Raw genomic sequence first — 15,534 nt, 5'->3', positions numbered from 1 at the left:
CCACACCCTGGCTGCGGGGCGTCCCCGTCCTTTGAGCCCCCGCACCGCCACTGCCCGCTGCGGAGACCCTCGCCGAAGTTGCCAGTGAGCAGTTCTCCTCCCGGCGGCGGGCCGGGGCCCCTCGGGCACGGTCCCGGGGCGCGGGACATCGCACCCGTCCCCAGCCGAGCGCGGGCAGCGAGGCGCCGGGGGCAGCGTGGAAGCGACCTCGGGAGTGGCGCGATCCCGTTCCAGAGTTTTCTTTTAAGCCGAAGAGCACCGAGCAGCCACAGGTTCACGGTGTTGCGGTCTTGAAGCAAAGCCATTAATGGTGCTTCGCACCCTGGTCTGTTTATTATCAATTAATTATTCCTGCTGACTGTGAATGTGTTGTCTTAGTTTCATAATGGCATGGAAAATTAAGTCCATATGGCAAAAGATTAGAAATGTGATGCAGCTGGGTACTGGCAGTGACTGTTGGTGTTAAGACAATCCTGGTTGTGCATCCTTGTAAAAGACTTGTTAGTTGAATGAAAAGCTGTATGTTGGCTAGTATAGTTTACAGGTCTTCCAAAAATGTCCAACTGAAAGCCTTCCCCACAGAACTTATCTTACCAAGAAGCAATTCCAACAGAAATAAACTTTGTAAGTTGTTGATAGTTAGGGGTTTCAAAAAACCCAAAGAAATAATAGTAAAGTTTACCTGGTATCAATAATTAATCAATGGCCAGAGCCTGAACAATGGCAGCTCAATGTCTCGCTGAAACAGCCTGACTGTAAAGCGACAGGTGATCAGCTTTACTGCAGGGTGTCCCATCAAAATGCATGTGTGTTACTCCTTATGAAGTCAAAGCCTGAAAAACATTGACTGTGTTTCCAAACAGGAAAGATAGATAGCTTGGCAACAAGCACTATTCCTTTTACAGAAATACTTCTAAAAGTATGCGACCAGTGATGCATTTTAAACTTTGAGCTGTTTTTGATTTGTGCATGCTTTGCAAAACATGACTGTATAGATTGTTAGATGTTCTCGCAATGTCTGTGTATCACCTTTTCAAAAATAACACAGCTGCAGTAATTGTCAGGAATGTTTGACTGCACAGGGGAAATAAGTATTATGAGACAGAACATGTGTGTGAAATGAAGCTGGTGGTTAGGAAATTTTCAGTAGCATTGTTTCCCTAGCATAGCCGGAAAAGCAACTTACTGTAGAGTTAAATTAAATAAATGTATTAATACAGTGAAAAGATACAGGCCTCTTATGGTAATGTTTATGCTTCTGTTGAAGAATAGATGCTCAACTTACTGGTAAAATATATCTTGGATCTGCAAGCACATGGGTGTTAGGATCCTTGTTGACTGTCCAGCTTCTTCCCATCAACTTCTGACTGTATGAAAGCTGATTTGCTGTGCTCTTTAGCTTTTTCTTATTTCTTTTCCACATCTGTTCTTGGAAGTTTTATAGGCAACACTAAACTGACAAGAATTAGTTAGATGGCTTCTACTGAGGAAGCTGCGTAAAAGATATTTACAAAAGCTCTCTGTTAGGGTAAGGACCCAAGAGTCAGGCTTTAAGCAGGGTTGGCTGTGGAAGAACTGTGAGAACTGTATAGGGTTATTGCTCTGTGTTCCTTCTTAAAAATCATTGGGTCTTTGGAGTGTTGGAGGAGAGGAGTGCAGGTCACCAGGTGCTTTACAAAGGTGTGTGCGAGACTCCGGAGTCTGAGAAGGTTATGTGCACTGCTCCTGTTCTCTCTTGCTAGCAAATATGCAAAACACAAGCTGTGTTTCAGGACTGCACGTGGACAGTGGTGATCTGAATATCATTTAGCTAGAGGACTGCACTGTTTGGCAAAAGGTCTGCTTGGGAATGAGGGCAGGAAGTATCTGTTTGTGACAGTTGAGAGGCTGTGAACTGATCAAGCAAACTGGTGAGATCACTTAGAAAGGTATTTCTGTAAAAATTTGAGGACTTGGGGGAGGGAGGATGGTGAACCTGGTGCTAGTGGTGGAGGGTATGAGTAGAGGTCGACACTTTGCAGTGGAGTCATACGTGGAGCAGTGGGAAAGGGTTAAGCTGTGAATGGTCTGACAATAGATGGCAGAAGTTTTAACTGGGCAGAGAGTTGTGGAGGGATTCAGTGAGGTTTTCTTGTGGCAGTCTGTTGCAGGTAAGACAATCCTGTAAAATACCGGAGCAATCCTTGTAAAATATGGTTGGCTAGGGATGCATCAAAAATGGTACAGTGTATCAAAGGATGGAGCAGGGAGTGGTGATTTATGTGATAACTTGTCTTGATTTCAGACTGAAATATTGAGCCTGTAGGAGAATAATGGACTAGAGAAATTCAGATGTGCTAATAAAAAGACCTGAATGAGTTTAATTAACTTTCCTCGAGGATAAATATGGATTACTGTGAGCTCTCTAAATCTTGATAAGTATTTTCATCATTGATCTGGGTTAGTTGAGTTTGCCTTTGGAAAATTACTTTTTATGTGTCATATAAAGGATACATGAGTCCTGATCTTATAAATTGCTGATCTTTATGGACTTTACAAACCATGACATGCCATGTTTAAAAACTGGAAAGATTCAATTTGTTCTCTCACCAAGCTTCTCTACAGCTCTGTGGAAATGCTTTTCCTTTGTTATCAGTAACAACTTTCGGCAGGTTCTGGGTAGCCCACATTCAAAAGGCTTAGTTTGGGAAATTATCAAAATTTGGTATAATTGAAGAGTTGTTATAAAACATGGAACTTATGTTGTCATTAGCTGCCAAATGTGACTTCGAAGGCTGGTACTATGACAGTTTTCTTTGGTGTGTGTGAGAATATTTGCTATATAAAAAGTATGTGCTTTTTGGGGTACCTCATTCCTTTCCAGTAAAGCTAAGTGGTGTTTACTTGAAATAAGATCCCCATTAGGGCTTTACTGTGAAGTTTTTCAGTGCAACAGACTGGTATACTACTTTGGCTTGGTAAACATCATACATCAGCATCTGTATGAACTGAATGAACTTATTGCTCCTCCGTTTCCAACTGGCATAACATCCCCTAATCAAATGTATTTCCTATCTGTTATGTTCTGTTTGACTCAGGTGGTAATTAATGCCAAATATAATTAGTACTAGTTAAGCGCTATTTTAATAACTGTCTTCATGGATGACAGAAGACATAGGATGTATTATTGAGGAACGAAATGGAAAATATCATCCCAGAGGTGAGAGGATGAAGTAGGAAGCATGCCTAAGAGGACTATCTAGTTATTGGCTGAGAGTTTATTAAAGCAGATGGAAATTTTTTAGCATATGATATTCTGTGACACTTAAATGGAAAGTCATAGGCTATAGCATGTTCCACCCGCCTCCCTTCAAAAAGGGTGCTCTGTTCTTACCTGCAGCTCCACTTTCTCCCTTGTGACCCTGTGCAGAAGATATTAGTACTGCTGAGATGACATAGGAACTAAACAAGGGAATGGATTTCTGTCAGGTTAACAAGACGAATTGGCTACCTGTGCAGCCGTTTAAGTTGCAGAGCTAGAACAGGGGCGCTGAAATTAGATTGTGGGACATGTACAGGGCTGGTCTGTCCCTGTTAGTGGTGAGCTGTCAGCTTGGCTCAAGTGTATAATATACCTTCACAGTACAATTTACTTGCTAACTCAGATTGTCTTGATATTAGAAATGCCAGACCTTGCTTAGAGGTGCACACCAGAAAGAGAAGAGGTTATGAGTTTCAGAAAGGAACATTCCAGCTGGAGAGAAGGAAAAAATATATATAAGTCACAGTAAGTGTGGTTGGTGAAGTCAGTGGAGCAGACTACCTTGAGAGGCTATGGGCTCTCCTGTCTTTGGAGATATTTAATACTTGACTGAACAAGGCCCTGAACAACCTGATCTGACTTTGAAACGAGTTCTTTTTTGGGCAGAGGATTGAGTGAAGTGAGGTCCAGAGGTTCCTGTCATGCTAAGCTATTCTATGTGCTGTGACTCTGGGTAGCGTTAACAGGTTCAAGAACATTTGAGCAAAGGCCTTTGCAGAATTCCCTTCTTTAAAAGTTTGTAAATGGTCTGGTTTCACTGTGATGTGTTTTTTGGGGTAGAGTGGATTCACACATCACCATCTTCTCAGGGTACTACTTAGTGGTTTATCCTGCCCTTCTGAGGGAGATTTCAGGCTAAAGTTGAGTAATCTGATGGTGGTCATACAAACTGCTCTTTCAGATGTTCAAATAAGCTTATAGAGTAAGAGTATAAGGGGGCACATTAGTAAGACCAAGTTTTTTATACCATCAACCATGACAATTTGTATGGTTGGCTCTTTTTGACCTACCTTTCTTGGAGATCAGGGCTGTTGTGGTAAGTGCATGAAACTGGCAGAAAATAACCCCCCTTCCCTTCTAGCTGACCCTCAGAAATCAGAGGGGCTGGGTGTGCTTTATTTCTGATTTATAACCAGTTAGGTGCTATAAGTCTGGTCTCATTGAATAAAAATTTTCATGGTCACAGATTCATGAATAGTTTGATGTATTGAAGTAGCATTTGTTAGACTGCTGATGATAAATGCACTAGATGCACAAATTATAAGTGCATAGTGCTGTGTACAGTTGTTCACGGATGCGATCCAACACAGTCAGGTGCAAATCTTACTGAAGAGTCATCTCTGCTTTGGGGAGCTGGGATGAGCAAGCTCATTGACTTGTCTGTGAAGTGGGATTGTATTCTTATCCTTCCACAATGGAGAATTTGAAATACCAATTTCATAGTCCATGGAAAAATGGAGGTGTGACTATAGTCAAAAATCACTGACTATCTGTTGCTGCTGTCATAGATGTGGGATGGGGGCAGCTGTTTTCTCATTTTCATATTGGTGGGTGTGTTTTTTTATATGTAAACAAGGGATAAAGAGGGTCTCTGGTTACCTTCAGTCAAACTGAGTTATAGAATTTACAGTTTAAACAAAGGCAGCACAGAACCATGACACTTCAGTATCTTCCTCCACCTGGCTGAAGCAGCAGCGAAGACCATCTGACCTTTGCCAGGTCTTTACTCCCATTTATCTCCTTAAAGAAACAGATCTATAACAAGGATTGTTATGCACGGTTGAAGGGGCGATGAGGCTAAGGGCTGGCACAGAGATGTGGATGCTCTTCTGCACTTCATTGAGACAGCATTGGGCTGTGAGGTCTCCACTTCAGCCCAGGCACCATTTAGTTGTTACGCCTTGCTTGACCCCAGGTGCAAGATAAGCAAGTGCCTTAGCTTGTGTTTTTGCCCAACCAGCCTCGTCAATTCTCCACCATCTCATGGCTTCTCTGTAGCTTGACATAATAAGCCAGTCCATTTTCCACGAGGGCCATGACATTCCTACTTCCACAAGGAAGTTCAGTTTCTTGTTGCAATTTGTCTTCATTGTGGGCCAGTTTTTCAGACTGTGAAGCGTGGCTCCATAATAAGGGTGAAAGGGAGACATGGACTAGCTCTGCTTTTGTTATGGCAGGTTACCTGTTGGAAGAAATCAGACAAATTAATCATTCCAATGCTGAGAAGATTTGTGGAAATCCTCCAAGTCATCACCTGCTAAACAAGCTGGATGTGTGCTGTATTATCTTTTGCTTCAGAACTTTTATGGTTGGTGCATTTTACAGGCACACAGTTCAGATTTACAGCTTGGGAGATAAGTACATGCAGTGTACATTGTGCTAGTGAAACTTTTACCTGGGAGCTGAGAACAAATGTGCATGGAGCATATCTGTACTAAGGATGAAGGGTTGAGATTAGGGAAGTGAGAACTGATAGAGACCTTTGGAAAGTAAAGATACTGTTTGATGAAATTAAAAGCTAGTGAAATGATGTTCTTTATGCTTAGAGTTTATTTCCTCTGACCATTTCACAGAGGGAGTGTTTGTTTTTGTGAATCAGTATAATGTTTTGCACCCATTTGACATGTCACAGTAGCATTGGCATATTTCTATATTTTTGTTCTGAATAATCAATGTAAATACTGTGTGTTTGCTTCTACATTCATCTGCCAGGGAGCTTCATTAGTCCACAACTCCATCTGGGTAATTCTTCTTCAGGCACCACCTACTGCTGTTTTCCCTTTAACCTGCTTCCTAAGAGTCTTATCGTTGTTATGCTAATCTGTGTTCATTAGTTAATTAACAGCTTTCCCTATGGAGAGGTAGAAGAAATCCTCTTGATTATTAAGTTGAGCTGATCCTGTCACAAGCAGATAAGTAAAATATTCCTTTTCATCAGTTTCTGACAGTATTTTGATTCTAAAAAGTCTGTCTGAATTAGGTATACATAAGATCTTTGTGATTTTCATGCATAGTGGGGTGTATGAGTGGCATAAACCTACATACATGCTGGGAGATGTGGTGTAGTAGGGAAGTTGTCAGATCTGAGCTGTGGGAGACTGATGCAGATCTCTACTTCTTTTTCATCCCTTCAAACTGTCTAAAACATCCTGTTGAATAGGGAGTAGTTGTTCAGATAGAGACTTTAAGAAATGAAGGCAGGAGGATGTATTTTACATAGTTCCTCTTCCTCCTGTCTACCTCTGAAACAGAAAAAGCCCAAACTTTCCTACTTCTGAGACTTAAGAGTGGCCGCTGTACAGTGCTGCCTTTGGCTCTGCCCAAACAGAGGGTAGTAATACACCCACCTGAGTGGTTGCATAGTGAACTAGTTTGGGAAGTGGATGCAGGGAGAAAAGGTTTTTGCATTGAAGTAATTTTCACTGTGTTGCCTTATAGACAATTCTACTACCTTGATTGAGATGAGAAAGCTTGCCTATGCTCCTGAAAGAAATTTTGGTCAAACTATGTTGTTAAATCACTAAGGAAGTAGCAGGTATAATTCTTATCAAAAGTGATTTTTTTAATAGAAAATAAAGGTTTAGATTAACATAGAAGCAAGTGAATGAATTTTTTTTGCTTTTGATACTTTGTAAATCAGATAAGTTGTTTTAGTGGTGCCTACCAAATTCAAAATTTGCAGAACTATAAAAGTGAATATGAAGACAGGCTAAAGATATATCATGATTTGTGCTTAAACTATAGATGTCAGTATTTTTTGTCATACAGTCCAACTGTGTTACGTGCAGCTGTGCAAAAAGAGGCACAGTTGAAAATATGCCTTATGCCAGGGTCTCTTGAAGGCTTTGTATAATTAATCTGTGACTTGGCAATTGATGAAATGTAGAAGGTGTTTTGCCATGGAATTTTGTGGATTGTGATGGCAGTCTCTGGGGTTTCAAAAGGCTTGGTTAAGGTGAAGAATATCCATAGTCTCACATTTGTAAGTGTGACACAGACATAGGCTGTATTTTCACAGAAGCCTAAACCAGACTACAAGTGAGTGTCAGAGAAAAAACATTGCTTATCTTTTTGCTGGATTGATTATCTGCTAGGTTAGTGAGTTGGACTAGTGAGTTGGCTTTTGGAACGATCTGCCAAAACTAGAATAGGATAATACTGTGTGTCTAGGAGTGGAAATGCTGTTAATTGTGGCATTAGTGATGGTATGCAAACAATATCAAAGCTAAGAAGAAGCAGAAACAATTGTAAACACAAACCGCACTGGCTCATTTATGTGCTCATTGATGAGTTACTCCAGAACTGCCACCAGTCTGTCTTGTGGCAGCGCAAGAGAAGTCATCCCTCCGTACGGTGCCTGTCTGGGGACAGGTGGAAGGTGTCCAAGCTTGTGATATGGGGTGAAGTGACATCCTTTCTGGCCCAGGATCTACATGTGTAGCTTCTCTGCCTTGGGCAAGCAGCAAAGGCTCTTCTCTTTTTGCTGATTTTGCCTGCCTCTGCAAATAGGTGATCCTGAAGGTTTTGCTATGAACTTCCCCCAGATCTAAGTGGTTTTGGCATCCCCATGGTCCTTTAAGTCAGTTCCTCATTCATCTTGCCATGACTTCAGCCAGTCATTGGTGGTGGCAGACCCTGCCTGCCAGTGCTGGGTTTCACCTTACAGCTCAGTTAATTTCCTCTTGTTGTTGCTACATTTTACACATTTGTCACTGTTAGATTTCATGAGGACTTCTCCACACCATCGATAGTTAGGTGTGTGCATACAGAAAATGGAGATGTCCAGGTGAGAGACTGGACCTGTAGCTCTCTTGCAACAGGACTGCAGCCCTGGGCTGGGGGGGGGAATATGTTCCCCCTTGTAGCTAGAAGCTGTTTTGGTGCTAGATGCCTTAAAGCTGAATTGGTGTGTTGTTAAAGCAGTGGCTGAAAAGCATTACATTAATCTTCACTGATCTTAAGTGCAAAGAGAGCTTTGTGTGTTTTCTGCATCATCATTTGGTTTTTTTTTTTCTCATTAGGGTCTTAACTGTTCACATTTAGCTTACCTTTGTCATCTCTTCAGTCACTGACTTCTGCTGCTTTCTTTGCTAATAATGTTGCTGCTCTTTGACTTTTCTTTCAACCATAATCTTGGTAGCCTCCCAGATTATTGATTATTGAGGAAATATGCAAATAGGTTTACAAGACATGGACACTCCTCGCTGGTGAAGGAAGAATAGTGCTTTCCTTACCTGTCAACAACCACCGTCAAGGCCCAAGCTAAAAAACAAATGTACTTCTTCCTGAGAGAATTTGGGAGGCTAAGCTGCAAACCCTTTATTTTTTGAGGTTGTTTTAAGTGGGGTTAGGAACAGATGTTGGGTAGCTTCAGGATAGTGAATTGTTTAGTGGGAAATATATAAATATAAAATTCTAGTATCAAGAGAAATGACAGTATTGTTTCTGGAGCTAGTCTTCTGTTCATGTTACAATAACACTTCCTCTAACAGCACTGAGAATAAAATGTGTAATTATGGCCACATTTCTTCACAATCATTTTTTCAGTAAGTATGTTTGCACTGTGACTGTTCAGAACTTGAGACTTGGCTAATTTATGCAGATTTCTTAGAGTGAACTCAAATACTTACTTTAAGGGAGTCCTGAAGATTGCCTCTTCTAAATAAAATCCCAAAATGTTTCTATGTGGAGTAAAAAAAAAAGTTCTTCATAAAAGAAATGCTTTTTAGGAGATGTTTTCTCAGAATATATGTCATGTGTCTGTTCTGTATATCAGAGGATGAATACAGAGATACGTAACTTCTTTGGTAATGTGGTTCAGGCTGTAACAGCGGAACAAAGTGGTGAAACAAGGTAAAAGTAAAGGACATCCTACCATCTCAAGTGTGTACAATTCTAGATGTACGGGAAAGGAGCTTTTTCTAGATGTGTTCAGTGCAAGTCTGTAATATTTCGTGGTTTTGAGGGAAAGAAGTTTTCCTCTTTGTAAAATCATTTCAGTTTCACAATTTCTTTTGGCTTCCTTGTCTTCCACCTAACACAGGTGATGAGCTTCCTTCTCTATCTTTTTGCTCTTTTTTTGCCAAACTTTGATTTTTGTCTGTAGCTACGTTTCTTTTTCCTTACACGATTCAGATATTGTATTTTGTGTGTATTTTACTTGCATCTGTAGGTTTTTATTAATGCCCTAACAGTTAAAAGCCATTAATAAAGGTAGGTGTTTTAGGCCATGCCATTTTGAAAGTACACTAAACCAAAGGAGTTTTTCACATAAAATTTAGATAAACTGAGAATTCTAAAGACTCCCTTACCTTCCTTTTAATCAACTCTTCCTAAATAATTATGATGGGGCAAAATTGTTTTGAGATTTTATCAAGATGGATGGAGGAGGAACTGCTAAAACCTGAATTTTGGCAGGGAATCTGGCTGCCCTGTGTGCCTGCCTTTCTTCATCAACTTGGTGAGAGGAAATGCTTTTGTGAGAGGAGTCAAAGCCTAAAACACTCAGAAACCAAACTGCATCACTGTGTCAGTTTAAATATTTCATGTGGTGATGAATTTTGACTTCTGTGTTGGGGGCTGTATGGGAGGTGGAAGGGGGGCTACTCATGTGATATCCTGTTAACCCTGTTACTCCATCTGCACATACTTACTGCAGAAGGCTACATGCAAGTAAAAATAATACCACCCTTGCAGCAGTGTGTGTGTGGGGGGGTTATAGCTGTTCTTTCAGCAAGTATAATTTGAAATCGGACAGTAGGAAAAAATAGCTACTGTTAGACACTTCTACACATACAGACAATATGAAGTTTCAGAAGGAGAGTAGATGCTGACTGTATTTGATATACAATGAGCCTAATAAATGGGTTGTATATCAAGTATATCTGAACTTTGGAAAATGAATATTTCCATTAAACTTTGTATTGAAATTCACTGTTACTATCCTGGCACTTTTTGTTAAGTCATGTCTATGCTGTCTTGTAGGCACAGAAATGGGCAATACAGACTTGAGCTACTTGAGTCTTATGATCAAGTTGTAATTAGGATTTTGGAGGCTGTGAATGGCCTAGGGTCTATCTCTTGCTGGAGAACCAGGGCCTATCATGGGGATAGTCCATGCTGCAATGAAGTCTGTAGTGTGTGTTGATGCTGAGACTCCTCTCCTTCCCACCTTTTTGGATAACAGAGGGTCTCAACTTGGGACTTGTATCTTCCATGCCTCCTTGTGGGGAAAGAGAGAAGCACTTGCAGTTGGTGGGAAAAGCTTGGTTTTTTCCCCCCAACCCTTATCCTCCTTGCTGCAGAATGAGGCCAAGCTCACTCCAGCTCCAGGAGATGGTCAGAGGAAGGTGTTGTCAAATTGGCTATCACTCAGAATGTAAGGTCAGCCACTGCCAGCCCCTCTGATATCTGAGGACCAGCTTGAATGCAGGGGAGTTTATTTTCTGCCAAATCTCCCATCTCTTAACACAACAGAAAAAATTGGCCTTAACACAACAGAAGGAAACAGAGAGCAGGACTTGAGGCTAGTGTGAGTGCAGTTGTAGTAAGGGCTACTCTGACTTTTTGTGTCCTTCAGTTATATGTATTTTTAGGGTTCCTGTGCTACTGCAGTAGTGATATGCCATTTCTACTGAAGTCAAAGCAGATTGATTTTATTTGTTAACATCAAATGCTTTAAAAAGATTTGAATTTGGAACGATGAGGCTTTCTGTAACTTTATATGGGGCTCTGGTCCAGCACTGACAAGCCTAAATTTGCAGCTCTTGGGCTATGCAGAATTCAGTCATTTTCCCAAATTCTGCTGTAGCTATCCTCTGTGGGGTGGATGGAGTACGGGCTGATCCTGCTCATCTGGTGCTCTCAGAAGGTTGGCATGAACCAATGTAATATTAATTTAGTTGAATGTATGGATTTCTTGTTGAGCGATGTGCACAGTGGTTAGAAAAGTTCTAAATGGAAGCTGTGAGGCGACTGACAGCAGTCAGAGCTGATTGGATGAACAGCTCACCCAGGTATGTAGATCACTTAGAGGCATCTGTTTGTCAATGTCTTGTCACAGGTACCTGCTGCCTATACCTTCATCATCCTCTGTTCTTTCCTCTTGCTCCATTATGGTCCTGCTTCCTCGAACAGAGATTCCATTCTTCATTTCTCCCTTTTGCATCCCCAGGAGATCTCTGGTGCCTATTTTGAGGCTGAGAAGCAGACATGAACAGTGGAAGCAGTTCCTCTGCAGACTAGTTACCACAAATCATGTATCTGAAGTGTATTGTCCATGTAAAAAAATGGTAATTTCAGTGGAGAACCTGTAATAGTCTATAAGTGTGGGTCAAATTGTTAGTAGAGAAATAAAATCTCAGCAATTTTTGTTTCTTGTCTTGGAGAGGAAGTCTTATCTCAGAAAATCTTTTGATATTGATGGCAGTTGATTTACTTTGGCTCTTTAGTCAATTAATGTGTATATATAATATCTTATATACGACCATTTTAAAACTGAGAATAGATCTGATCACAAAGCACAATTTATCTCCTGTTTTACTTGCAAAAGACTTAATAAAGTACTTCAGCTTCAAAATACAAAGCAAAAGCTGATATGAAAAAATAGTCTTTTTTCCCCTATTGTTAAGTTTCTGCATGAAAGCAAGACGTGAGTGAGTAGATGTGTAGGAGGCAATTCCTCCAGCAGTCACACATTTGTTCCAAATATATACCAAAAAATACTGGGCACTCTGGGGTTTAAATTATTTAAGTAATAATTACTTTTGGGAAAGAATTTAAAAAAAAAAATCAAAGAAAGTTTTTGTTCAGAAAGTTTTAAGTCTCCACCATATCGTCTCTAGTGCACATCTGGTTCAAAGTTATTTATTTCATCTTACTTACCCAAGATTATTTTTCAAGATTGTTATATTTTAAATTGGAAGAGGAGTTACTACTGTAATTTAAATGATTGTTCCAAAAAGCAAGTGTGAAGGAAGCGATTGGAACGTAGTTGGAGTTGTTCATTATGCTAACTAGGTTTTCTGTAGTAACTTAACTATTACTCAAAGGTTAGCAGTTGTATAATGACAGATCTGACTGGGACATCAGAAACTGCTCTCGATACCAGTTGCCTAAATTCCTTCTGGCCTCGTGCCCAAGGCTGGAATGTCTCATCTACTTGTGAAGCAGCTGCCAAACACTGCAGAGCTGAGCATCCTCATATAGCTTGAATTGTTAGCTGCTTGAATTGGCATCTGCTTCGTGAGTGGACAGGACATCCTTGCGTTGTTAGGTGTCACTGTCTGCTACAGAAGTAGAGTGAATATCTGAGAACAAAAGTGTGTCTAATTGTCCAGTTCTCTGTACCTGACCCCCATATTTAATCTCTTTGATTAGCTATTTTAATAAGACAAGTGACAGTTCTTGAGTGTGCTGTGATATATTGTCGGAGAAAGCTTATTTAAAATACTTGAAAAGTGTGACTGGTATAACTGGAATGCAAAGTCATTATGACTTGACTGCACAGAAGTCAGAGTAATGCAGTCTTGGGGCATGCTGCTTGATGTGACTTTGGTAGAGTTAAATTTGGAATCTCTTTATTCTGAGAGTCTGATTCTTTTCTATAACTTGCCTATACAGCAGATCTGTGCTGGGGAGTAATTCTCTTAAGGTGCTTTTATTGTTTAAGACACAGAAATCTGGTTTCAGGGGGGTTTGAGCATCTTAGTAGAAGAGCACATATGGTAAGTAAAAATTTAAGTACTTTTGTTTATTTAGTTGCGGCTATAACAATTGCTTACATGGATAGAGTAATATATGTAGCTGTCCTAAAGGCAGTATGTGCACTAGTTAAAAATTATTACTTGCCCATGTGCTTGATTATTTTTTCCTTTTTTTTTTTCTCTCTTTCTATTTTTGCCCATAATCCTCGACTATGTTACCACCATCACATGGTGTTCCCCTGCACATGCTTCTCAGGTTCACTCACGATCTTTCTCCTTCGCATATGCCTCACTGTTACTTGGCTTCGCTGCCTGCTGGGACATGTTGGTGAGCCATCTGGGTTTCCTTTATTCCTCGCTTCTCTGAGCGAGTCTTGCCTGATGGTGGCTGTCAGCAAGGTCCAGACGCAGTGGTGCCACTGCCAACTGTGTTGGCTTTTGCTTATCCTTATGTATTGATGGGGATCAGTTGCTTTTGCTCTACTCTGTCGGACTTCCAGGCTCTCTGAGGCACAGAGTCTAGACACCATTCTGAAGAAGAGCGAATGTCTTTAATTGGGTTTTTTTGAGCTGATGATGTCCCACAGACCAGAGTTCGAGAACAGTTTTATTTTACCTTTTGACTGCAAGGAAGGCAAGATTCCCCTACATATTTGGGGAAGCTCAGTTTGGAGAGTTTGTGGTGACTTTTACCAAGTCATACTTCAGTAGAAATATCAGATTTTTTGTTCTGCCCTTGTCAAACTTTGTAATATGCTTTACTTGCAGACATAAACATTGCCTTTGGCAAGAAGGTTCCTACTTGTCTTTAGTAGTAGCAGGTACCAGCAATTTGATCTTTTTTTTTTAAACCCAAGGAAATTCTTCTAGTAGGCATGTTTGCCTTTCCATAATCCTACTAGTGTTTAGGCTGTACTGTTCATAGGGGACCTTGAAGTAGGTGGGAATACTGTGGGTGTCAGCTTAAATCACTCCAATGTACTCCCTCTGTGTTCTCTCAAGCAGCAAAATCTGGAGGAGTGCGTGACTCTTCTTTGTGATATACTAATTTGCAGATTTCCCCCAGTGTAATTGTAGAAAGATTGCTGACTTTGATTGTATTCAGTGCTGTCTTGCCATAGCAAAAGCCTAAAAAATCAGAATTTGTCTCTAGTAAGCTTTTCTGTCTGCAAGGAATAAATGCTGTTCACCTCATCCTTATGTTTATAAATTATCACAAGCTGGATTTTTCTTAGCAAAATTACAATGCAGAAGTAGCAGTGCAAACTGGCTAACTAAATCATATTTAATAAAAAACTATCCCATTATTGATTTTAATAATAATGTTGAATGGTAGAAGTTGTTACTATTAAGATACTATCAGTGTCTTAAGTGACCAATAACAAATATTCTCTGGAATCCACAACAATATGAGAACAAACTACTGAACAAACTTCAACTACAAGATGTTGAAGAGGTCAAGATTCATATGTCAGAAGCCAATTCAGTCTTTTTTATTGGCCTTCTCAGAAGATAGAATTTTTTTACAGTGAGGGTGGTGAGGCAGTGGTACAGGTTGCCCAGAGAACTTGTGGATGCCCTATCCCTAGAAAGGGTTCAAGTCCAGATTGGATGGGGCATTGAACAACCTGGTCTAGTGGAAGGTAAAGGTGTCCCTGCCCATGGCAGGGGGTTGGACTACATGACCTTTAAAGGTCCCTTCCAATTCCAACTATTATGTGATCCCATGATTCTATTCTATGATCTCAAACCATTAAGAAAATAATGTAACTTAAAATATATGATAAAAAAGTTCTATTTTTTATATTTGTGATGATCAACATGAAACTGCCTGAACAAAATTGCTTGAGGAGGGAGTGGAATTTGATACGGATTGGTGTTTTGTTTTGTTTTTTTTTTTAACCAGAATGTGTTTTCAGATAAGGAGAAGGAGCTAAAAAAGCAGACTTCAAACGTTGATGTGGTTTTACTTTTTCAGCCTCTTACTGGCAAATACACAATGACTTCAACTTTAGTCTTAGGAAGAGAGCATCTCATATTTGCAACCCATTTGTTTCCTTTCTTGTGTACCTATTACCTTAATTTCTTGGCACTTTCCATCCTGTCAAGTCATAATTACATATATTTTTTTTAGAGGTATGTTACTGAGCTAGGAAATGCTTGTACAAAACAGGTGTTTCTGGATACATACATGTAGCTTCAGATCCTCTATGTACGTCTAACTACTCCTATGTAAAATAAGAGCTTGGGGATTTTCTTTTATTTTTACCCCTTATTTTTTCCACATGTACCTTCAACAGGTGTTTCCTAGTCATGTGTGTATTTTCCTTGACAGCTGGTCTGACCTTTTCTCATATCTACTACTTTCCTGCTCCGTGTTTTGGTATTAATTAATATTATAAATAATTTGTAATACCTTTTGTGTTAGTAGCCAATCTTTTAGCATTTTTAGTCATTCACTCCTTGTCCTTTGTGTACCATCAAGTGAGGAGCAAAAAAAAAAAAAAATCCAAGTTAGAAATTAAAAAT

At 40.1% G+C, this 15,534-nt stretch overlaps 1 protein-coding gene across 1 annotated transcript in view; it reads left to right on the top strand.

Moving 5' to 3' along the window:
* Positions 1–216: 216 nt before the first annotated feature.
* The window catches only part of XPO4 (exportin 4), a 74,039-nt gene continuing 58,721 nt past the window's right edge, over positions 217–15,534 (top strand). Inside the window, exon 1 of the mRNA XM_018071321.2 lies at positions 217–325. Within this exon, the coding sequence (XP_017926810.1) occupies positions 308–325 (18 nt within the window). The 5' untranslated portion in view covers positions 217–307. The remainder of the gene's footprint in view (positions 326–15,534) is intronic.

The sequence above is a fragment of the Manacus vitellinus genome, unplaced genomic scaffold, assembly GCF_001715985.3.
Source record: "Manacus vitellinus isolate BGI_N305 unplaced genomic scaffold, ASM171598v3 scaffold_2_pilon, whole genome shotgun sequence".
In the NCBI taxonomy this organism is placed as follows: Eukaryota; Metazoa; Chordata; class Aves; order Passeriformes; family Pipridae; genus Manacus; species Manacus vitellinus.
The sequence above is the reverse complement of the archived record's forward strand: the minus strand, read 5'-3'. Positions and strand labels throughout refer to the sequence as shown.